This window comes from Hesperophylax consimilis, chromosome 8, assembly GCF_061612785.1.
Source record: "Hesperophylax consimilis isolate HC1 chromosome 8, BYU_Hcon_1.0, whole genome shotgun sequence".
NCBI lineage: Eukaryota > Metazoa > Arthropoda > Insecta > Trichoptera > Limnephilidae > Hesperophylax > Hesperophylax consimilis.
In genome coordinates this window covers 25,990,287-26,014,119 of record NC_142843.1, presented here as the reverse complement: position 1 = coordinate 26,014,119, position 23,833 = coordinate 25,990,287, and the positions used below count along the sequence as shown (strand labels likewise).

The window sequence follows — 23,833 nt, the reverse complement described above, 5'->3', positions numbered from 1 at the left end:
TATTTACAACATAATATTAAATAATATTTAAATCACTTTTCTGATAAGTAAGATGCTTGTGCTTAGGAGAGGACAACAATATATTTTTACATATTTATATTGCAAATATTATTACAAAAACTATTAATAGCCTTACAAGAAAATACAATAAAAGTAATAAAAACAGGTTAGTTATAAATAATACCAAGGAATGATAAGCAGAAACATAATATGTGGAGTTTATTAAGCAGAATTGATTTGAAAGTACCTTCACGGCACACACGCTCATGTAATCTAGTAAAATAAAAATGCTTGTCTTAGAAGAATATGTTCAACATATGTATGATAACATTCTCTCTGATTCTATCTTCAATGTAACCAAAATAAATATAAAAACTATATTAAAAATGTATTAAACGTGTACCAAACTGCATAAAATGTTATTATATTATGTAATGACATATATTATGTAGTATTACGTTATAATAATCTTCTGTTTTAATAATCTCCTATAATAATCTCCAGTTAAAATAATCTCATGTTATAATAATTTCCCTCTTGAATAACGTTATATTTTTTACAAAATGAAACAATACTATGTTTTAAACCACTTTATATTTATTTTATACAATATTTGGGTTCAATCCAAACCGGTCGACGAAATATAAATAAAAATAAAGTGGTTTAAAACAAAGTATTTGTTTCATTTTGTATAATGTCAAGCCACTAAGTGTTTGCTTTCTTCGATAAATTTAATATTTTTTAGTTCTTGTAAGTATAGTTTTTAAATTTTTACATACATAATAGAATAGAATATTGCGGAAATCTGCAATTGGTTTCTCAGTTAGGTAAATTACACGTGTATAAATGAACCACATTGTAAACTGTTGATTTCCCTGAAATAAAATAAATAAATAAATAATTTAAAACAATAAGAAAATTTATTAGGTGGTATTAGAGAATTTTAAATTGTTTTTTTTTGTAACTGTCATAATTTTCCTCAGATATATCCAGGAGTAATTTATTGAATAATTTTATACCGTTAAATAAATAATGATGTTTTGTTGTTGTAGTTCGAACTAGTGGTACGGTTAGTCCTCCAATATAAATAATTATTTAGCTTAAAATTAATTATGGAATATTATTTTTATCAAATAAATCTTTATGTAATTGAAGTTCTTAATGTACGAGTATTTTTGTCATAAATTTTTGTGAGAAGGGGAACCGGGAAACCTTGGAAAACATTTATTGTTGGATAGTTATATGGCTTTTTTAAATATGATTTTTATTAATATTTTTTGAATTGTCACAAGTGGACGTAGGTATGATTTATACGCACCCCCCCCCCCCCCGCAAACCACGGATTTCATATTGTAGTAGTGTAGAATGTGCAAGTGCAAAATAAATACCTTTAAGTATTTTTAATGATACAGTATTTCTAAGTCTAAAAAACATAAAGATGAGTTTTCTCATTCTGTCTACTGTGGAGTTTATTTGACTTTATTATCGATAATTATTCCAAGATGTTCACAGCCTAAGCACCCTGATCAAGTTTCTGAAGGAATCGCTTGGGTACCTACTGGATTATAAGGGTATAACGAGCTATGTATTCGATACATGCGATTATATTAATTGGCTAATTATTTAGATTCATTAATTGACAAACAGTTTGCGTTACATATTGGTATTTCGTTAACATTGATATCAGTAAATTTTTCTTTAGCATAGACTACAATTCCACTACTTTTATTTTTGTGATAATTTGTGACATATTGTTTGTAGTTTGGAATACTTGGTATATTTTTATGTATTGCATGCGAGTGTGCCTCGGATAGTATTAAAAAATCTGGTTGTGGACATAATGTTAAATACATAGGTATACCAGAAGTTCGTCCATGTTTCAAATTATACTCCTTATGTTTAAGTGCAAGATTGTTAGTAGATTTACTATATTGTTCTAGATTTTAGTGCATTCGCTGTATGTTTCACATACGTATTCTTCTATATTTTGATTTTTTGTTGATTTCATTTAAGTTAAAGTTTTCATTGCATTTATGAAGGTGTGATAAAATATATAGTTATAATTCTATGAATATATTAATAATAATCCTCACAATTTGTGTTACGATATTCTTGCTAGATTTCAATTCATATCTTGAGGTTTTTATTTTATTCTATAAGATTTATTTTATATTCAGATAATATTCGGGAACTTATAAATTGTTTGTTTAATTGACAACAATATTTAATTTAAAATAAAACAATAACTTTGTAAACACCACTTTTATTTTTTATACTTTGTGCCGACCGGGTTTCGCTCCCAAAAAAACGCTTTTTCTTTTAAAAAAAACAACAACGGACGCAATACTACCAACGTAATGCGTAAACGCATCACGATCGTCGTTATGCATTAAAAACTACGCAGGATGCTTCTTAGTTCTTAGTGTCAAGCGGCATCGTTGTAAATTAACCCAACGTTGCCAAATCTGATGATTTACTCAACCAAACGCTCAAATAATTTATAAAAATGTACTCGTGAATGGCCATGGGGACGCAGTACTATCGAAGTAATGCGTGGACGCAGCAAAATCGTCGTTATGCATTAAAAACCACGCAAGACGATTCTTAGTTGTGAGTATCAAGCGGCATCGTTGTAAATTAACCAAATGTTGCCAAATCTGATGATTTACTCAACCAAACGCTCAAATAATATTTAACAATGTACTCCGAATGGCCACGAGGACGCAGTACTATCGACGTAATGCGTAGACGCAGCAAGACCGTCGTTATGTATTCATAATAATATTTCAACGTGATCGGCCAGGGGGACGCAATACTATCAAAGTAATGCGTGGATGCAGCATGACCGTCGTTGTATATTCAAAATAATATCTACTCGTGATCGTTCACTGGGACGCAATACTATCGACGTGATGCATGGAAGCATCATGATTGTCATTATGAGTTAAAAATAGTATATTCTCATGAGCGGCTACGGGGACGCAGTACTATCGACGTAATGCGTGGACGCAGCACGACCGTCGTTATGTATATAAAATAATATCTACTCGTAATCGGTCTTAAGGACGCAATACTAACGATGTAATGCGTAGACGCAGCATGATCGTCGTTATGTATCGAAAATTATATTACTTCGTGGACGCGGCAAGATCGTAGAAATGAATAAAAACATACACTGCTCGATATATACATCGTGTAGCGAACCTGTCGGCAAAATGTCAAACGTTCAATATTCGTTTCCAGACATTCTGAGAGATTTTTCGCTTCCACAAAAATTTTTGCCATACGATTCTACATGGGGTAAGCATCGTTCTGGCCAATTTTGAGGTCAAAACATTGCAGCGTCCGTATATCGGACGCTGTAAGTCGGTGGACGCTGCAATGCTATGGAGTTTTTAGGGGTCGGACGCAACAAATGTAGCGGGATATATATATATATATATATGTATATATATATATATATATATAAACCTTCCGGAAGAAATTGTCTGAATGATACTGAAAACCCTATCAAACTATGTTGCATAATTTAAAAGAACTAATCGCATAAACAGACAGATGGGGATAGTGACATTGTTTTATACTATATAGCGATACCAATGTATTGTCACGATTACGAATTTACTAAAATTTTATCAGAAAACGGCCTGTAATCCCGCTTTTAGTTCATTATGATCTAGGATGTTGCCGAACGTTCCAGACTATTCCCGAATATTCCACAACATTCAAAATGTTCCGAGATGTTCTGGAATGTTGTGGAATGCTCTCCAATACTCTCGAATGATCTGAACTGTTCTAGAAATTTCTAGAGGTCGAAACTTCCAGCCCTTATATCTTCAAAAGCACGCCCTTCAGGTAAAAACGGCTTCCTTGATCATACCGAGACACGTTTCTGAGTTTTAGCAGCACGCACATTGTACACTTACTTTTTAATATTTATTGATATTGATGAATTATTTTTCCAGGAATATGTTCCTCTGCTGTTTTTTGTTTGGTTAAACTACTAAGTGGTTGTATGCGATATGCAGAAGAGAATAAATCAATGGATATTAAAAGCGTTCTAGATAAAACATTAACATCCTCAGTATGTAAGGGCCGAGAAACAACCTCCAGATCTGATAATAACAAAAATGATATCCCTGTAATGGGAATATTAAAAAAGACCAGTAAAAGAGGTGATGAATTTACAAAATTCAATACATACGAGAGAGACATTAGCATTCCAATATCAATGGATTCAGTTTTAAGTGAGGACTTCTGCTCAGCGTTGTTATATTTGTATAAATCTTTGAACATTGGGAAAAATGTCAACTCCACCATCAAAGGTAAGAATAACACTTTAGATTATTATTTTTTTCTTGAAGTCGCATACCCAACTATCACACACACCAACTATAATTTTACAATTTATTATCTACCTAATCATTGTGTAGCGTTATGTTAAACCTTCACTGTTATTAAACAGTTTTTTTTTCATTTTATTTTACTATTGTAATGTAAATAATGATCTCACTTGTAATGTGAAAGCCTCGCGGGCAGATATCAATTTGCAAATATAAATAAATAAATCTGTGGTGCTTGGTATCAAGAAGAAAGGCTGGCTGCGCAGCTTTTTTCATACAAAACTTAAATTTTGATTTGCGGCCAAAATACCCAACCAAAGTGAATAATATAGTTTTTTTAAGAAGAGGTATAGCAAATACCTAGTACGGATATGTGCTATTTTATTTATTTGTGTTTTTGGCCACTGTTTGTGAGTTAACAATAATTGTTTAAAATAATAATTTTAGCGCAGCCATTCCAATTTTCATTTCATCATGTCAATTTTCAAATTTAAAAAGAAAATTTATTTGAAAAATATAATAATTTATTTCAGATAATGATGGCTATTTTGTAATAACGGGATTATCCAGCCTATTTGCTGTGAGTGAAGCAGCCAAATTGTACGCCGTTAACAACGGATTTATACAAGAGCAGATCGAGTTACTGCAAGAGATGCAATACGCAATGTCAATAGACATTAAGGCGCTGGACATCCTGCAGCGTAGAGGGGGTCACCCCGTGATGAACTGCTTGGACTGGACCCTCCAGCTCCTATGCAACTTGATGACCAATTGCTCAGAGGCCAAAGAGCTGTGTGCGAGCAATAATCTGGTTGTTCCTCTGAACAAATTGTGGCCTTGGTGCACTTCTGCAAGCCAAATTAGATTCCATACTTTGCAAATGCTTTGTGTTTATACAAATGACTGTCCAAAAGGTGAGCCTTCAAACTAAACAAGATATTACAGACAATTCTGTTTTTACACGATTTTGATGTAACACTGTCAAGAAAGCGTAATGGTAATATCCATTCTTATCAGAATTCTAGATTTTTCCCACCCACGTGCATATACTACCTATCAAATAATAATCTAGGAATAAACAAAAATGAGTTTTATTTTCATGTAAAAATACCATTTTCCTATGCATTATATCAAGGGCTCCCAACCTTTTCCTCAATCTTACAAGAATTTTTGCTTTTCTTTTTTTTACAAAAATTTTACCATTAAACCACTTAATTAAAAAAATAAGCATGAATCTAGCAAAACAAATTTTTCGTAGGACCAGGATATAAGTTTTTTCATTCACGGTTGTAAATTTGAAATATGGAAATAAAAATTATTTTCAAAATTCACAATTATAATTGCGGGATTGGGATTTATCAAAATTCACAATCATAATTGTGGGATTGGGATTTATCAAAATTCACAATCACAATTGTGGGATTGGGATTTATCAAAATTCACAATCATAATTGTGGGACTGGGATTTATTAAAATTCACAATCATAGTTGTGGGAGTGGGATTTATCAACATAAAGTTAAAGTAAGCCAAGCTAAAATACAAATTACTTTTGTTTTCATAAAAAAATAACAAGTAAACAATGTTGTTAATTAATCAAAAGAGTAATTATATCCACAAACTAATAAAGCAAAAATTATATTTCTTTTGTTTTCAGCCAATCAGTCAATGCATATAACAATTGGAGTGCGTTCGATATTAGTAGAAGTTTTAGAGCTCATTGGCAAAGAAATGGGACTAGTTTCTCGTAAACATTCTTTGATAACATTGCAATGCTGTCTTCAAGTGTTGGAAAATGTCAGCTCACATGTTCACTGCCGAGCTGTTATTCTGAAGGTAGAGTTATTATTATCTTACAATATTAAGTGCAAATGTACACCCTGTATCTATCTATTTATATAAAGAAGAGTGCCTGTGATTGGCAAACGGTTTTTTCGGAGATTGATGATATTTTGCACACTTTACCTTCAAAACAAGCGGAAAGTCACTGTCTACATAAGATTTTGAAAAACCACCTCCATCTCATTTTCCCACCCCTTATGGTAGAATTTTGATACTTCTTAATATATTAGATAAATTACTGTCTGCAACTGATTTAGAAAAACTCTGCGTAAAGCATGGGCAACATCAGGGACTTCAGCTAATTTTACTTTGTATGTAATATGGAAGGCTCTGAGAAACTGTATGGTTAATTCAAAAAATATATATATTTATAAAACCATGATCAATCACCTTTTCACAGAATAATTGTTATAATTGTTATAATAATTGTTATAACTGGCTAAGTCCTCCATCACAACACAAGCAACATTTTCGGCTTTCTGTGATGGTAGTAGGAGATTTTCAAACATTGTTGGGTTATTCGTAACCCGGGAATGTTTGTCTTTCTTTTTAAAAAAAAAAAAAAATGAATTTAATAATGTGTCATTGATTAGGATTCTAAATTAAACAACGTGCATGGGTAGGCTGACAAAACGGAAGAGTGTTTATTACATATCATAGACAAGTTAAGTTTGTTATAAGTACCTAAATACACGGTATTTTTAGCTTATTATAATATAACTAGCAGTTAAAAACCCGCTCCGCGGGTTTTTGCTGCTAGGCCCTGCGGGCGGCACTTGCTTGGGCTGCGCCCAGTTTAAGTGATATTAACAACAGTTACATTTAATAGATAGATATTAGGTCATTCACAGAGAGAGGGTGAGTATATATTGTTAAAACACGGAACAGGAAGGAGTTAATGAATAATAACATGCTCAATTTAGGCATAATAAGAATGACAGTTGTTTGAATAAATGAAATTTTACGTATTTGTGATGGATTATTTCAAATGAAACACTATTATTGACTACATGTCTACAACTGATATTAACTGTTATGGTACCTAATATAATTTGCTCATAGGAGACTTGCAGTGCTTAAATATGTGTTACAACCGTCAATGTCTATAAGTTGAATCAATATCGTATAGTTTGTCACAACAATTAAAGATAGTTACAACAAAGTTGACTGAAATAATACATTATTACATATTGATTAATTGTACCCGTGTTTATGGATAAAAGGAGGGTAATTGTGCAATGTGATTAGCAGTCGGTTTAATTAAAAGGTGTGAATTTTACTCCAACTGGTGGTAATTCTTTTCCTAAAACTGTTACTGTATCTAATAAAGTTTAAAGTTAGATTATATATACACCTTCATCAGGAGAGTAAAAATCTATATATATATATAAAGGTAGATTATTACAATATAGCGCCCCTGAGGTGATATCTCACAAAAGCGGCGCCATGCAAATTGTCCAATTAATAAATAAATATAATGTTTACATTTTATTATGTACGTATGCATTGATATACAATGGAAATAGATAAAATAATGTTATCCGATTAAACTTTATTTTATTAAAAAACAAATAACTTTTTTAACTTCACTTTATTATATACAACCAATACATGTTTCATGAACGAAGTATACACCGAAGTCAAAAATTAAATATAGATTACAATTGGAAAAAAGAAGTGGAAGGAGGGGGGAGGGGTAAGAGTAGGCTGGGTTTATAAGAATTAGGAATTACAATATGATAGACCAGTTAAGTGGGAAAATATTTAAAAGAGAGTTTATAAAAAAAATTCTTGTTAATTACATCTACTTTTATAAACATGTTCTCTTATTTCTAAAATTTCGAAATTATTTATTTGTGATGCTTTATATCCTGTGTGAAGTATTTTAAGACCTGAAATTTTTTTTTGCATATAACCATAAAACAATATATTCATAAGACAAATAACATTTAATAACGGTTATTCTAATAAATTGATAGTTGAAATACTAAATAAAATAATTAAACATATTATCTTCAAACGGTATTTTTACCCTAGTTCTTAAGATATAAATAAACAATGGCGTAGAATTCTGTTTGTGGATAACGACACTTCTAAAATTATATATGTATATAAACATTCCTGGTACTATTCAACCGGCGTTTTACACTAATAACAGAATGAATAAATATATTCTTAATAATATAGATTGCGAAAATCAAACAAAAAAATCAGGAGTTTATAAACTCAATTGGGCTGGATTGTAATTTATTTTACAAAGGTAGAACCAATAGAAACTTTGAAGTCAGAACTAAAAAACATCTCAGGGTTCTAAATGGAAATAGTGAATATGAGTTTGCAAATCATCTTTTGAATCACACTTTCGATAAAAATTCAGGTCTTAAAATACTTCACTCAGGATTAAAGCATCGCAAATAAATAATTTAGAAATTTTAGAAATTAGAAAACATGTCAATATAAAATCAGATGTAATTAGTAAGCAAAAAAAAAATTATAAATAATAATGAAAAATGCCATTGCAAATTAGAACTAAACTTCCAGAAGAAATCTTATTATTAAACACCTGATGTTCAAGTAATTTTGCATATTTAAATATACGCGCCAGTCATTTGATTCGTTTCTTCACCGCCAGAGGGGCGCTCTGTCGGCCACCTAGCCGCGATGCGTATTCGGGTATCGGCCATATTGAATTAACGCGTGCTTTATTCGTCAAACGTCAAACGTAATCACGTAATTGTGGATAATTTTCACTGTAATGTAATTAATCCAATGGATTATGAACTTTCTAAGACATATTTTCTTCGATATTATCCAAAAATTGTATAAGCAGAAACGATATTTTTTAAGAAATATCGTATTACATGTGGCGATTCTATTTCAGTATGAAATGGTGTCTTAATCTTTAAAGTCTTATTTAAACACAATTTGAATTTGACCAATCACAGGGCCTACACCGTCCAGACGCTGGAGTAATAATATTATCAGATTATCAAAAATAAACAAACTGAAAGCCAAATTTGATAATCATGCGGTCATTGACTTCACTCGTGGCGAGCCTGCGCTTGTGACTGCCCGTCTGTTTGCCAGTCATCATCGTGCTTCGTGTCGTGCCTAGCAGCATCGTTTAGCGCAAAGTTTCCCAACCTTATCTGTTTCAAAAGTATACAATTAACTTTGAAGGATTTTAAAAATACTCTGCTCTGTTGCTATAGAAGAATCTACCGACATTACTGAAATATACAACAATGCACAGTTGATATTTTTCGTAAGTTACTTAGATGATGAAAATTGCATATTTCGAAAGGAACTGCTCGGTTTTATTGCTCTAAAATATTTATACAACAAGTGACAAACTTTGCGAAAATCTTATCTTCTTCACAAGAACTACGTCCGTTAAGGGATACGGACAAACTTTTAAGAGACAAATTAAATACATTGATATTTATTATATTCTTTTCCCATATTTCGAAGGCTTTTCAAACAACGTCATTTACAAAAAAAAAAAATTCTATGTCTTAAAGTCGAATAACCTTCTCTACAAAAAAAAATACATACTATTAATAATTATTAGAGAATAAAACAACGTTATCTCCAAAAAAAAAACATTCAGAAATGTATTAATTATTATTGGTATGCCTTTTTGTAGATAATGTTGTTTGACTTTAAACCCTCAAATTTATATTCTTATTACATAATATTCAAATTTATAAAAAAAAAATTATAATTAAGCTGATAGAACCTTTTATTTTCAGAGTGACATATTCACACATTTGAATAAGTTACACCCAGCCGTGACCAAGCGCCAGGGACAGTGGAAGGAGGTGGAGGTCATGTGGGAGAACTTCACCTCCACAATAACCCGCTATCCCGAAGGTCAGCTGAAAATAGCCGAGTACATGGGAGTGCTGTGCGCCCTGGTACACCAAGCCAATTGCCTCATGCTCTCCGTTCTGAGAAATTGCACATTTAATCCACTGAACAGACCTCGACTGCTGGGTTCAGGTTGATAATCAATTGTATTTTATTTCTCCCCTTATTATAAATGATAAATATGTGCACACAAGACGAAAATACGCCGAGAATATGATGTCAGTTGAAGTCATATACACCAATAACCATCTTCACACAAGCTTTCACACTTTTCGTTTTTCATGTCATGGTGTACATGGCTACTACAACTCTGCCGTCATAGCAAAAAGGCGACTGTAAATTTTCGTTGGTCTCATTCTGATATACTAGACCAAGGGTGGCCAACCTTTTCAGCAGCCGGGCCATATTTTAGAAATGAGATTTCCTAATGGGCCGTACTAGAGGTGAGTCGTACTAGCTCATCTTGATACTTGGAACAACTGGTATAAGTATGAATAAATACCTAGTCCAAATATGTACCTGTTCGCTAGTATTTCGCACTTGTACTTTCTTTTACAAGTAATGGTATGCCGAAAGCAACTATTGTATGGGGTATTGCTCACTCAGTACTCGATTCCCCAAAATATTTTTTCGAATCCAAGGGGAGGGGTTTTTTTTATTAGAGAATTTCTAATAAAAGTACCCACAAAACTTTCTGAGTGCATTTCCAGTGTATGATTCCCCACATTTTCTTCATGTCCTCTGGTGCATTTACTTTGCGGATATTTAGGTTGAGGAACGCTCTTCTCAGCGTCTTGCGGCTGGCGAGTATTGCGCATACGGGACGCAAAAGACGTCCAAGACTTGAAAGAATCGCAGTACTCGCAAGAAGCGCAAGAAGCGCAAGACGCGCAATACTTGCAATACAGATAGTTGAATCAATGTACTGAGAAACTTCGATATACGAGATATGATACGAACGTTGGAATGTTTTTTTGGTGATTTTATGTACACTAAAAGAAAAAAATGCGTGTATATGCTCCGCAAGCCACAAGTAGACTCCCAGCGGGCTGCGGGTTGGCCACCCTTGTACTAGACCAGAGGTTCCCAAACTTTTTTGCCCCGTAGACCACTTGCCAAATATTTTTTTTTCCGTAGACCCCCTGCCTGTCGAATATTGAATTTTCCTAAAACTATTAACGTCCCATGTGATAATCATTTATTTTTTTAGTAAAAATATTCCCTTCCCTTGCCTGTCCAACAACCGGGTGGCGGTATAGTTCCTCTGTCTTTACATTGTGCAGACAGGGGCACCCTTGTGAGGTATTACACCAAATGAAAATGAAGCAGGATAAGCAACGGGAATTTCTTTCTGTAGCTGGTCCTACAGAACTGCCCCTTAAGTTCTTTGTCAGTGCTTATTCCGGCCAGTTCTTCTTGTCACATGATATCCCATTCAAATCAAAATGTCTTCAAACTTAGTTGCATTTAAATATTGAACGTCATTATTACCCTGGCCGTTTTTCAAAAATAAGTTGGGAAACTAGGAAAATTCGCGGCTTCCAATGTGCAATTTTTTGCTTGAATATATTAATTCTGACGAGAAAAGGAACGTAGACTCTATTTATATACCTCAATTAACAACTTTACGAAATATAAACATACAAATATCGAATAAGTAATTTCTCAGTCTATTATATTTGTGTTAGGTCTATTGTTTCATTTACGAAACTCCTAAATGTTGACTTGAGGTAAATGGGGGTCCGCTCGTATGTACCCCCATTTGAATCTCGTGGACCCCCAAATTTTTTTCTCGCTGACATAGACCCCCAGCAAGCCGATATCGACCCCTGGGGGTCTATATAGACCACTTTGGGAACCTCTGTACTAGACCTTTCATGTTTATCAACCTATTATAGTAAAAAAGTACATCAGAATGTGACCATTGAAAATTTCCAACTGCCTTTTTGATTATGACGGTGGAATACCATATTCGTAACTCATTTTTGATCTACTTACGCATTCGTGTAGGTTTTTCAAAAGATGTTGTAAACCCTAAGATTTCATAATATGGCACATAAATATAGACCTCCAAGAGACAAGTTCTGCTGAAATGGAGTTGTATACCGGTTGTTAAATTTTAACAACCTTTTCTAATGGCCTATCATAATTACACTGCTTTTTTAAACCAATATAAGGAGGAATTTTAATTTCTGTTTTCAGTATTCCAAATTAATCTTGTCATGTTTAAGTGCATAGTAAATAAGTATACCTATAATTTGTAGTTAAGTTAATTTAATTCGTGAATTTACATGAGAATCCAATTGACTGAAGATTATATTATAATAATGTTTTTGTAATATTTTTTCGATGCTTAAAACTAAATTTTGTATTTTTGTTGTAGCCGAACTCCTCAACTTGTTTTCAACGATTCTCACGGCTGAGACTTTATTGTCAGATAAATTAGTGGTATGTGGAGCACTCTGGTCGTTAGGGGCAAATCATCACAAGGTCTGAATATATTTATATTAAACACACATAATAATTAAACGTGTTCACAGCTTCGCATGCTTTATCTCCTTACAACTTGTACAAAATAAACGTTTTAGTGTGCGTCATAATATAAATATTATGTATGACGCCCCTAGCTAATGAATCTAAATTGTAATTCAATCTGTCAGACTGTTACAGTTGTAACAAAATATGTAGTTAATTATTACTTACCATGTCGCTTAATTAACCGTGCACTCATTGTCTGGCTACAATAGATTTAAAAAATAATGATTTGTTTAAATATAAACAGTGGTATTTTATAAATTGGACCTGTCAAAACACAATTTGTTTTATTTACAGAGTAAATTGTCTCTGAGAACTGCGGGTCTCACTGCGAAGCTGATGGATTTTCTGCACCGATTGAAATACACATCCAGTGGAAGTTATGAGGATGACCGAGCTATACAAATTGTAACCTACGTTACTAAAGTTATATCTATTACTTGAAATGCATTGAGAAGATTCAACAGGATCGTCGACTTCTAATGCCCTGGTGCAAGATTTAAATTAAAATCTCATTAGATGTAATAAGAAAGTTAATAACTAATCTATTATTCAATTAACTGTTAAATGATCAGAATCTTTTCCCATTCTCTTGATCTGCACAATATTTTGTAGAATATTCTTTTCTAAAAAATATCAAAGCAAAAAACATTACAATATTATTGATTGAGTCATAATTTTTTTTTACATTTTTCTACACAAGTTTTTAGTTAGTATAATTAATAGTGGTCCGTTTGAATTGGGCATAATATAGTGTATTTGATAGAAAGGTTTTATTTTATTTATTTCCTGCACATATGTTACTATAATGACAAGCTAAAATGCAAGCACTGCTATTTTATTTGAATTAAACAAATTTTATTGACTTTCGTCTTGTTATTTTCTTATCTGGCACTATAATATGATTGATAAGAATAAATTTCAGATTAAGCAGGAAAGAAAATGATGATATCTAGGAATAAAGAGAAGTCGTAAATTTATCTTTTTTTTGTAGTTACAAAATGGTAATGGCAGGTAATAGATGCCTCCTTTGATTTTAATGAAAATTTAAAAAAAAATATCTGTTTGTGACAAGAGCTGGATATTTTGAATGAAAGATTGGTGTTAAATAATTGCATTTTTAGGTTTGTTTATTTTAGAAATGTCGATCTTATAAATTGATACATAGCTTATAATATTACACTCTAGAAATACCTTACCGTGTAGGTGAGTGGTTTATTTGCCGTGTAGGTAGGAAAATTATCGGCTACAAGTTTGTAGCTAGTCAATGTTTGAGTTTTGTTATTGAGCGTATTCGTAGTTAAAAACTGGTAAATAGAAACTCCCTAAATAGTGAAAGACGTAAACCACCTAACTTTGCAAATCAAGTTAAATAATTATGTAGCTTAAATAATTTAATATCGATAATCCGGCTTCCTGGTTTACGTTTGAAAGCCGCGCCTGTCATTCGGTAATGTTCTGTCATCCTATACAAATCTTCAGTTGTATTGTTCGTGTTGAGGTGTTTAGTGCGTTCTCGTGAACTGTCAGTTTTGTGTGTTTTTGTGACACGAGGTTCAGCATGGCGACAGCCGCCAAGCGGTTTCCTCCCAGGAAATACTCCGTGTCGCCATTTTATGACAGTTCCATCGCAAATGTAAGTCCAAAATTGGCAAGTTACTTTATTTAGGTTATCTGCGGTCGAAGCGAAAGCTCCTGTCATTCTCAGATAACTTGTCTAGCAGATCCGAAAGTCAATGTTTTGTTTTTTTATCTGGTGGGTGTTCAATAAATTGTATACATTGTGTAGCTCTATGACAACAGGGCAGTTTGTTGCATTACTTTGTTTATAAATAAGTTTCTCTCAGCGCCGCTTGGCGCATTCCTTTCCCGTGCGATATTATTTCACCACTTCCTGATTCCTGTCCCGCGTCCTGTTGGTAGTTTATTTTATACTTAATTTTCTACCTATTTTTTTAAATTCTATTTATCCGTCATGGCTTTAAGGGATGGTCAACAAATAATAGGTCTTAGAATAATTAAATTGGGATTGATTTTCTTGAATAAGTAGGTAGGTACAAAATTTAACTTTTTTTATAATGTACCTACCTATCCAATAATTTTGATTCGCAATACTACCTACGTATCTAATCTATGCCATCATGTTTTATTTATCAATTAAAAATATATTTGTTACTAGGTACTTCGCAACTCCTAGGTACCTAAAGCAGTACCAACTTATTGATAAAATTAAAATATGTATAAATAATGTATTTTATCCAATATAATAAGACTTATTGGAACCCTTTTCAAATTACTATTGTTCAGTATTATGCTGTATATAATTTACCAATAGGTAGGTGGTAGATAGGAGGTAGGTAGGTACCACCATAATACTTTTTTGTATCTAAATTTTGAATTTGCATGTCTAAACATTAAAAAAATTGCCTCATATCTACATTTTGTAATTTGGAAACAATAAACCTAAAATGTTATCTGTGTTTCAATGTACGATCGACTTCATTGAGTTCATCTTTCCATAATTTAGCAAAACTAACTATCCAATTTTAATGGCGGACCTAGAAAAATTAAAACTTGAAAATTATTTGTGAATGCATGCAAATCTAGGAAGCGGCAATTAACCGACTTCCCGATACCTGATCGAGCTGTTGACAATGCATTCTATCAACTTTTGATGACAATCACATACACACTCTCTGCATTTATCTGAAATCGGGTGACATTACTGCAGTTAATATACAAATTAAATGTCGGTCCTACCCGATCGGCATTTGGAAAGGCTGTTAGCGCGGTAGGCTCCAGTCGCTGCCAAGGAAGGTACAATCCCCAGTCAAATCATTTTTATTTTAAAGTTTTAAAATAGACGGTAGGTATCATAGTAAAAATTTTGATTTTTACCGGTTGATTTTTTAACTATGTACAGGGTTTTCCAATAAGAGGTGTTATTTTGAATAGCCCGCTATTTCGGTAGATGTTACTTTTGAAGCTGTCATTTTTTGACATTTGACAAGTAGAAACTACGTCATTAATAAAAATGGAACGATACACGCTTCAACGACGCATTGAAATGATTAAAATTCACTTGAGTGAATCAAATACAAATCATCTTGAGTGATGAGGCCCATTTCCACCTCGGTGGTTTCGTCAACAAGCAAAATTGTCGCATCTGGGGCTTGGAAAACCCAAGAGTTATTGTTGAAAAGCCTCTCTATCCTCAACGTGTGACTGTTTGGTGCGGTTTATGGTCCGGCGGAGTCATTGGACCTTACTTTTTCGAAAATGAGGCTGGAGCAATAGTTCCGGTGAATGGATTGCGCTATCGAGAGATGATTAATGATTTTTTATGGCCGGAATTGGATGGCATTAATCTGGACAACGTTTACTTTCAACAAGACGGCGCTACGTGCCATACAAGCAACGAAACTATTGATCTTTTACGATTGAATATCAAAATAACACCTCTTATTGGAAAACCCCGTATTATGTACATTTGTAATATACCTATTCTGGTATAAGTTAGAAGGTAATATTGATTTAAACAATAATAATAATAATGGACTGGATTAGTAGGTACCTACCAACTTTTATCAGTGAAAAAGCACGAGTTTCGACAATAAAACTATTTATTATCTGTATGAAACGCACTAGATGCCTACTAATATTTTAAACAATAGAAATTTAGTTGCATGGAGACCAATTATTCATTTGTTGTATTTGTAAAGTCAAATAATTTATTTGTGGTCTTTTAACGTCTATGCAAAGATTATGTTAAAAATTAAACGGTACCTACATTGCGATTTATTGTAACCAATCTATTTCAAATGATTATTGTGGTGATGATTATTAATGGTATTAAATTTAAGATATTATATAAGTACAAAGTAGGTAAAAACATGTAGGTAGTGCAGCCAAAACTTTACACTTTTTTATGTTTTTTTTTCATACATTGTATCAATATTATGAAGTAATGCAAGTCATACAAGCAAGCTTAATAATTAATAGCCACAAAAACAATTTAAGTGTTGACACGCATTTAATACTAATATACATTTTTTAAATAACACTTCGATTCAATATAATTACTATAGAAGTTATCTATTTAAGTCGAGGGAGATGTAAAATACTGACTTAATTTTTTTATCAAAGTTTCAAATTTTTCCCGCGTTTTGACAAACTGTCATGTTTTTTGACGTGTGTGTATTGAACCAATACCTCCTAGAACAACTAAGGCCAGGACACTGAATCAAGATGGCCGCCGCTAAAGGCTGATGAGCATGGATTAATAAATCTAATTAGATGCCAATTATGGTAAAATAGTGATCTGAAGAGAGATTATATTATACTAAATACACACTGAAGTGCAAAAAACATAGGTACATATACACTGGGAAAATTGTAGTGACGGGTAAAAAAGGAAAAGAAAAATTCTTAGTAAAAATCTTTAATTTCCTTTGTTAAAAATGCAACATTTCTAAGTACAGTACTTATAATAATTAGTAGTAAGTAGGTACTTATAATAATTATAAAAGGTATTAAAAAAAGAATTTTTTAGAAGTCTAAGAGCTAGTTGTTTTATAGAATTTAAACATTTCAGCAAATTTCAATGTATGTTTTCATGAAAGTTCTATTTAAATTCTGTTATTATATCAATATGGACAATTTGTTTCACATAACAGAACTTGAGTAGAACTTTGACAGAACTAACTTTGAAATTTGATGAATAGTTCATGTTCTGTGAAACAACTAGTCCTAAGAAATAAAGTAAATAGAAACAAAATGAATAATTGATAGCATTTAATAATGAAATTAGATTATAATGATATGTGTGGGAATATGTATAATATGAATGTTGTGTGTGTTGGTGGATATGGTAGACGCTGAGATTGTAGAGCAGTCTGCTGCAGCTGCTGGAGGCTGGCTGCTGGGGGCTGGCTGCTGTATGGCTGGCGGGTGCATCTGAAAATAATAACAACTAAAGTAGTACACATATAAGTAGTAGGGGTATATTGTTTTGACATGTTGAATGTTGATGAGGGAATGATGTGCTTGGATATATCAATCAGTCAAGAATATTTTTTTTTACTGTGTAGATTTTGCGACTTTTCACTACTTTTTTGGTGGTATCATTTCTTTTTTTAACATAATTATTTAACAATGAATTTGTAGATGATCTGATTAAATGGTGCAAAATAATATTTGATGAATGTCCAGCGGGACAATTAAAATCTGTTAGGAAAAAATCTCTATCGTTGATAGCATCAATTGTCAATTGTAATACTAATTCACGCTGGTTATTGTAATCTAAAAACATTTTTTCTAGTTTGGTTGATAAAAGCTTTTGAACGGTCACATAGTTATGAATGACGGCATTGACGATGTCAGGGTGAGGACATAATAAACCACCTCGATCCATATTCCTTATTAGAGAGTAACTACAATCTGTGTCTAACATTTTATCGACAGTGATGGAATTGGAACATGTTGTACATTTAAGTTTCTTTAAAACGGTTCGGGCACAATAACCTGCGAGATATGTAAGAACAGGGAGACTGGCTTCTGCTTGCTGGAAATCTTTCTCAGTAAATGTTTTATATAAACCAGAAAAAGATAAATTCGGTTGCTTATTTGAACTGGTACAGGCCTGGGGTTCAGTTTCAAGTTCACAATCAATAATGTCAATCTGTATACGGCCATATGCAGACGAAGACAACGTCAAAGGTAGCAGATCTTGTATCCTCAACTTTGACTCCACTTCAAATATTTGTCTGATTGATATTAAATATTGTGAACCCGCCATAGTTCTATACTTACCAAACCTAGCTTCTAATGCATCTGTTTGAATTTTGCCCGGAAGAAAATATTTAAACTTTAAAGTATTTATACAATATTCAGCCATTTCTAAAAGACCACGGGTTGTATGTGTAATAGCTAAGTGAGTTTCTCTTGTCAATGAATTAAAATGATTATTTGAAGCTTTCCATGAATCTAACCATTTAATAATTTTTTCTAAAAATGCTACATTTTCTTCACCAGGTTTAAGAGAAAGTGGTTGTTGAAGGGGATTTCTAAATCGTATTCCCTTGAATGGAGTTTTTACATTGACAATATCCCACCACGTGCGAATTAAATATATGAAATCAGCAGTTGTTGCATAATGGGGAATATTATGTCGCTCACCTAGAATCATCAATGCCTGTTGAACAAATTCATTAAACACATTTTGAACAAGCTTCACGTTTTGTCTTTCAAAAGAACTTGGGCAAAGAGATTTCATTGTTAATCCATAAGCAAACTTGACTAAATTTTTACATTCTAATTCATGAAGTCGTTTTATGGAAGAAAACGCAGCTACTGATTCAGACGTATGATCGTGGAAGTCTGGAAACGATAAAACTTGTTGATTGTCTTTCTGATTAATCCAATTATTTCTTATACATTTGAATATGTGGACGGAATCTAAAATATAAAATAAAGGTAAACTTTCATTGGATGGATGACAGTAGACAGTTTTCAGTTGCGGGGGAGTGCTGAAAGACATCATAGCTTTTCTATTAATGGAATTATTATCACTAACTACGCACAAAACATTAAAACCTATCTTTTGAAGACCCATTATAATTTTTTTAGTAACAGTAAATAATTGTGCTGCATTCATAGTTTTAACGGGGAGTATGTGGACTACTTCTTTATATGAAGAGAGTAAGCTTTGAATCATAAAGACATGGGCAGTAGTAGCTGCATTTTCACTATTGTAAGCTATTCCCAAAATGCTGCCTCCGCTGTAATCTAAATATGGCTTTATGTGAATTTCATCTATCATCAATGTTACATTCAAATCACTTTTCGTTAACAAACTAAATTTATGTTTAATAAATGACAAAAAATTACTGTCACTCTGTTCATTTAGCGGGTTTGTTTGAAACTTGGAGCAAACTCTTTTCAAAGTTCTAGGATGGGGAAACGTTAGATGATCTGAGCCTCGTAGGAATTTATATGAATGGGGTGAAATAGAATACAGAATGCTACTGAAGACTACAAAACATGGTGAATATCTTAAAGCCCCTGATTTTCGATTTAATAATTGTAACTGTTCTGTTAAAAATTGAATTTTTTTTTGCTTTTTGGTGTCATCTGCAAATAAGTTATCAATTTCACTTAGTAAATGGACCACAGTTTCTAATACAGTATCTATAGAATTGTCAGAAACATTTTTGAAGGACTGAATCGATAATAAAATAGTATTAAGTTCATTGTAATTGTTTATTTGCTGGGGAAATATTTTTTCACCTAATTGTGTTAATTCTATGCATTCAACAAATAAACTCAATTGTAAATTTATATCGACAACGGCAGATGCAATGACTTTTGGAAATGGAGTTGAGGCAAGATAAAAAAAAACTACGGAACTTTCTCTTTTCACAGTAATACAATCAGTTGGGAAGTTATTTTTGTCAATGCAACCTAAAAATTCATCAAAAGTTGAAAAATGGTTCAGAGATTCAAATACTGCATTAGAAACTATGCTCTTTTCTACTGCTATTTGTAAATTGAGAAGTTCTTTCCTGCTTTTCCTTGCGTCCACACTTTCTCGGGCTGATGTTGGAGTTGCCGACAGGTAGGCTGGACAATTTGGCAGAATTGATGGGACGGCTCCTGGAGCAAGTTTCACTCTCTTATAATTCATTATACATTGCTCTCCAGTTTCTATATTGGTGTGGACACTGGCTGAAATTATGTCTTCCTTTCTAAAATGCAGCTCGCAAACCTGAAAAGTTATTACTTTAATGTTAATTTATGTTTAAATGTTTATTTATAAATGAACCTCATTCTTCCACCAGATGTCTTAAGATATATTAAATTACAGCAATTTTGGCAGCATACCATAAATGTCAATCTCTTTCTAAACTTCATCAATCAACATGCATTCAATTTTACTTGTACATATAATATAGGTACATATTACACAATGCATGACAATTAATAGATTTTAATTACACATAGTACCCTTCTACAAAATAGTGTTAATTAGCCGTTCAATATTAAATATCTAGGCACTAGATTGAAACATTGCGATTTTTCATTTTGTTGTCTTTTATTACAGCAAAAAGCTGTAAAAACCGATATTACTATACGAAATTCGACAACAACGTTAATAAACACTTTTTAATATCAAAATAATATGAATACGATCTGTAAACATCACATTTGCCCATAGCAGTTGCACGTTTTTTATATACATTATTGAGGTTATGTACAAAATCGAATTGTCGATGTTATTGTAAGGCGCTGTTTTTGAAATAAAAATAAGCACATTTCACTTACCGTTGAATATTTCGTTGGAATAAAATCTCGATGAATAGCCTTAACCCATTTTTGACGTAAAATAACTTCATTCGGAAACTTGAAAGTGTGACGTTTTGGTCCGCTATCGTAATTTCCTTTGCAACGCGGAACAACGCACTTGTTAACCATTTTAAAAATTGAAAACACTTCTGTAGATAATAAATATATAAAGTCGCTAAAAGGTTTTAGCTTAACGCTTCTAATTTATAGTTTTTTTCGCTAAAATCAAGACGCACGCGCTGCGGTGTAAGCAATAATAGCCCATAGACGTGGGTGAAGTGAGTCAAAATGTATGAATCTGACGTTTCAAGCCGCCAACGTTCAGCCTCCTAGAAGATTAATTGCCGCCAGAGGCGCAAACTGAGTCTAGGCCTTAGTTGTTCTAGGAGGTTTTGATTGAACGTGGCCAGCGATTCTAAAAGTTTACCTACATTTTAATAAATTCATGCGTCTTCATATAATCATAAATATATCTACATACGCTGAATAGATAATGCACGCACACCTTCAAATGGAACTCTTACCCCGCTGTCCCACGGGTCGGTCTGTGGCGGGACAACATCTGCCCGGGCCCCTCTAGTTTTCTATATAATTTAATTGTTTGCTTTACATTACTTAACTCACTAGGTGTAACTTGTACTGGCGTAGGTGACAGGAGTGCACAGTAAAATTATAGAGAATTGAAATGTTATTGACAGATTAACTTTAGATAAATATGTGAAGGAGGTGAATTATTTAAGTATTTAGTGTAAAAGAAGACAAAAAGTGTTACATTTTTAGACAAATGGTTATAAAGACGATTAAATGATTAAATAATGTGTATACAAATAAAATAATATTTAGTGAAAATATTGGACAGCACTACAGTAGAACCCCGTTAAAAAAAATGTCCTGGGAAAAAAATTACCTACGAAATGTTTTGTTTAATTCGTAATCCGTAATTTATTTTTGTCCGCGCACGAAAATTTGTTCGTGTAATTTAAAAAAAATCGTTTTTTCCGAAAATAAATCATATAATATCGTAAATCTGAAACTGACAGCCGCGGCCTTGGCGGTAAAATGCCCATTTACGCGGTTATACATCGCCCTGATTTATATTATTTTTTTGTAAATCTTAATCGATTTACACTGGAATATTTATATACATATATTTAAATTTCGTATTTTTCGAATATCTGAATGAAGGGATGGCAGGCAGCCTGAGCGTAATCGACCGAGAAAATTCGATTTATTTATTGATAGCCGTATTGTTACGTATTTACTTTGAATATCTACATTTCAAGGCCCTTGATCCGGAGGGGGAGGATTAATTTCGTAGGAATTCTATAGATATTTTTAAATACCTTAAAAAATAATAAAGGGATAAATTTTTTCAATGCAAACCGATTACCGAATAATTTTCTAGGATTATCTAAATTATAGAGTATGTAATGTAATAAAACAACTTCGATATTGCACAAAACTCTCGTTTGGATTGTATCGACAAAAAACTCAATTTGCGTTACCTCCTTCGGTACGGAAGGGTTAAAGAGTGAGAGCTCAGAACGCACATTATGGCACAAAAAGTAACTCTACATTTTTATTATGTATGATGTTGATGTAAGAGGTGTAAATAAATATAATGAGGTCATTAATATTATTTAAATATCTACTGGCTTTATTTATACCCAGTTTCCTTTTGCAATAGAGATAATTATTATAATTACCTGTATACATATAGTGTATATCCAACGATCGATAGAGAATTCACCAGATTGGTCTTTGCAATATATACTTTTTTATGTGAGTTCCTACCGAATCAGAGTCCCAATTGCTCCCAATGGAACCAGTGAGAATGGAATATGTTGTGAGGATGGAGGTATTGGGGAGGGGAATGAGATTAGGAAGTGGAAGTTGGGGAAGCACCTGACTATTCAGATCTAGTCACAAATCTCGGCTAAAGTCATTTCAAGCAAAATTGACTATGAGCTAAGGATCGTATCACTCAACCACGGTCGTACCTAAACCAGTTCCTGGTTATGTTTACTGTGAAAATTTGATAATTAAATATTTTTCTCTCTCATCTCCAGTGTTCTTCCTCCTATCCCATTCGAGTCGGGGATCTGTGCTTCCAATCGTCACTAGGCCCAACCTTTCCTCGCACAGTCTCTCGACTCATTCATATAATTTCATCATGTAATTTATTCATATAATGTAATTTATTCATACAATGTAATTTATTCATATAATGTAATTTATTCATATAATGTCATTTATTCATATAATGTCATTTATTCATTTAATGTAATTTATTCATATAATGTAATTTAATATTAATTTATTATTTAAATACATTAACTCCACTACATCGAATGAAGGGATGATGTGTGGAGTGAGAGAGAGGGGGGGGTGGGTAAGAATCTGGAGGTCTGATAACCCGGCTGGAGAGGTCGAGATGTCTCCTCAAACCAGCCTCTCCCGATCGGTGATCTCCCTCAGCCACGCAGCTAGTGGACAGGGCATCCTCAACACACCTCATCCGTTGAACCCGGAGACCCTTGGTAAATTACAAAACTTAGCGAACCACTCGGGGTGACCTTGGCAGACGACGTGTTGGTTATCCAATAAATGGTTCCCGGGGTGGCTGTACATATTCAGCACGATTCACTTATTTCAGCATAAACGTTCCTTACTTTTTCTTTGTTTCTGGAATGTCCCTAATTCATGAGATTAGGTTAGGTTAGGCTATGTTAGGTAAGATTAGGTTAGGTTTATGTTAAGTTATGTGAGGTTAAGTAAGATTAACTTAGATAAGGCATTCTTAGTACAGGCGTACCGTTGTCAGATGCGTTATTATAGCTCCTTCTCTCTCGTAAACGAAACATGTTATAGAAGGAGAGATTACAACGGTCCTCAAACTCTA

The 23,833-nt window shown here is 32.9% G+C and overlaps 2 protein-coding genes across 4 annotated transcripts in view; both read left to right on the top strand.

Moving 5' to 3' along the window:
* ana3 (rotatin homolog anastral spindle 3) overlaps window positions 1-13,332 on the top strand; it is a 55,348-nt gene extending 42,016 nt beyond the window's left edge. Inside the window, exons 27-32 of one of the 2 annotated variants that reach the window (XM_089634560.1) lie at window positions 3,966-4,325; window positions 4,877-5,257; window positions 5,999-6,177; window positions 9,936-10,185; window positions 12,437-12,543; window positions 12,886-13,332. In XM_089634560.1, the coding sequence (XP_089490686.1) occupies window positions 3,966-4,325; window positions 4,877-5,257; window positions 5,999-6,177; window positions 9,936-10,185; window positions 12,437-12,543; window positions 12,886-13,032 (1,424 nt within the window). In that variant the 3' untranslated portion in view covers window positions 13,033-13,332. The remainder of the gene's footprint in view (window positions 1-3,965; window positions 4,326-4,876; window positions 5,258-5,998; window positions 6,178-9,935; window positions 10,186-12,436; window positions 12,544-12,885) is intronic. The other variant, XM_089634562.1, reaches the window with a different exon arrangement.
* A 564-nt stretch (window positions 13,333-13,896) lies between these two features.
* IP3K1 (inositol-trisphosphate 3-kinase-like protein) overlaps window positions 13,897-23,833 on the top strand; it is a 207,585-nt gene continuing 197,648 nt past the window's right edge. The window contains exon 1 of one of the 2 annotated variants that reach the window (XM_089634556.1): window positions 13,897-14,224. In XM_089634556.1, the coding sequence (XP_089490682.1) occupies window positions 14,150-14,224 (75 nt within the window). In that variant the 5' untranslated portion in view covers window positions 13,897-14,149. The remainder of the gene's footprint in view (window positions 14,225-23,833) is intronic. The other variant, XM_089634559.1, reaches the window with a different exon arrangement.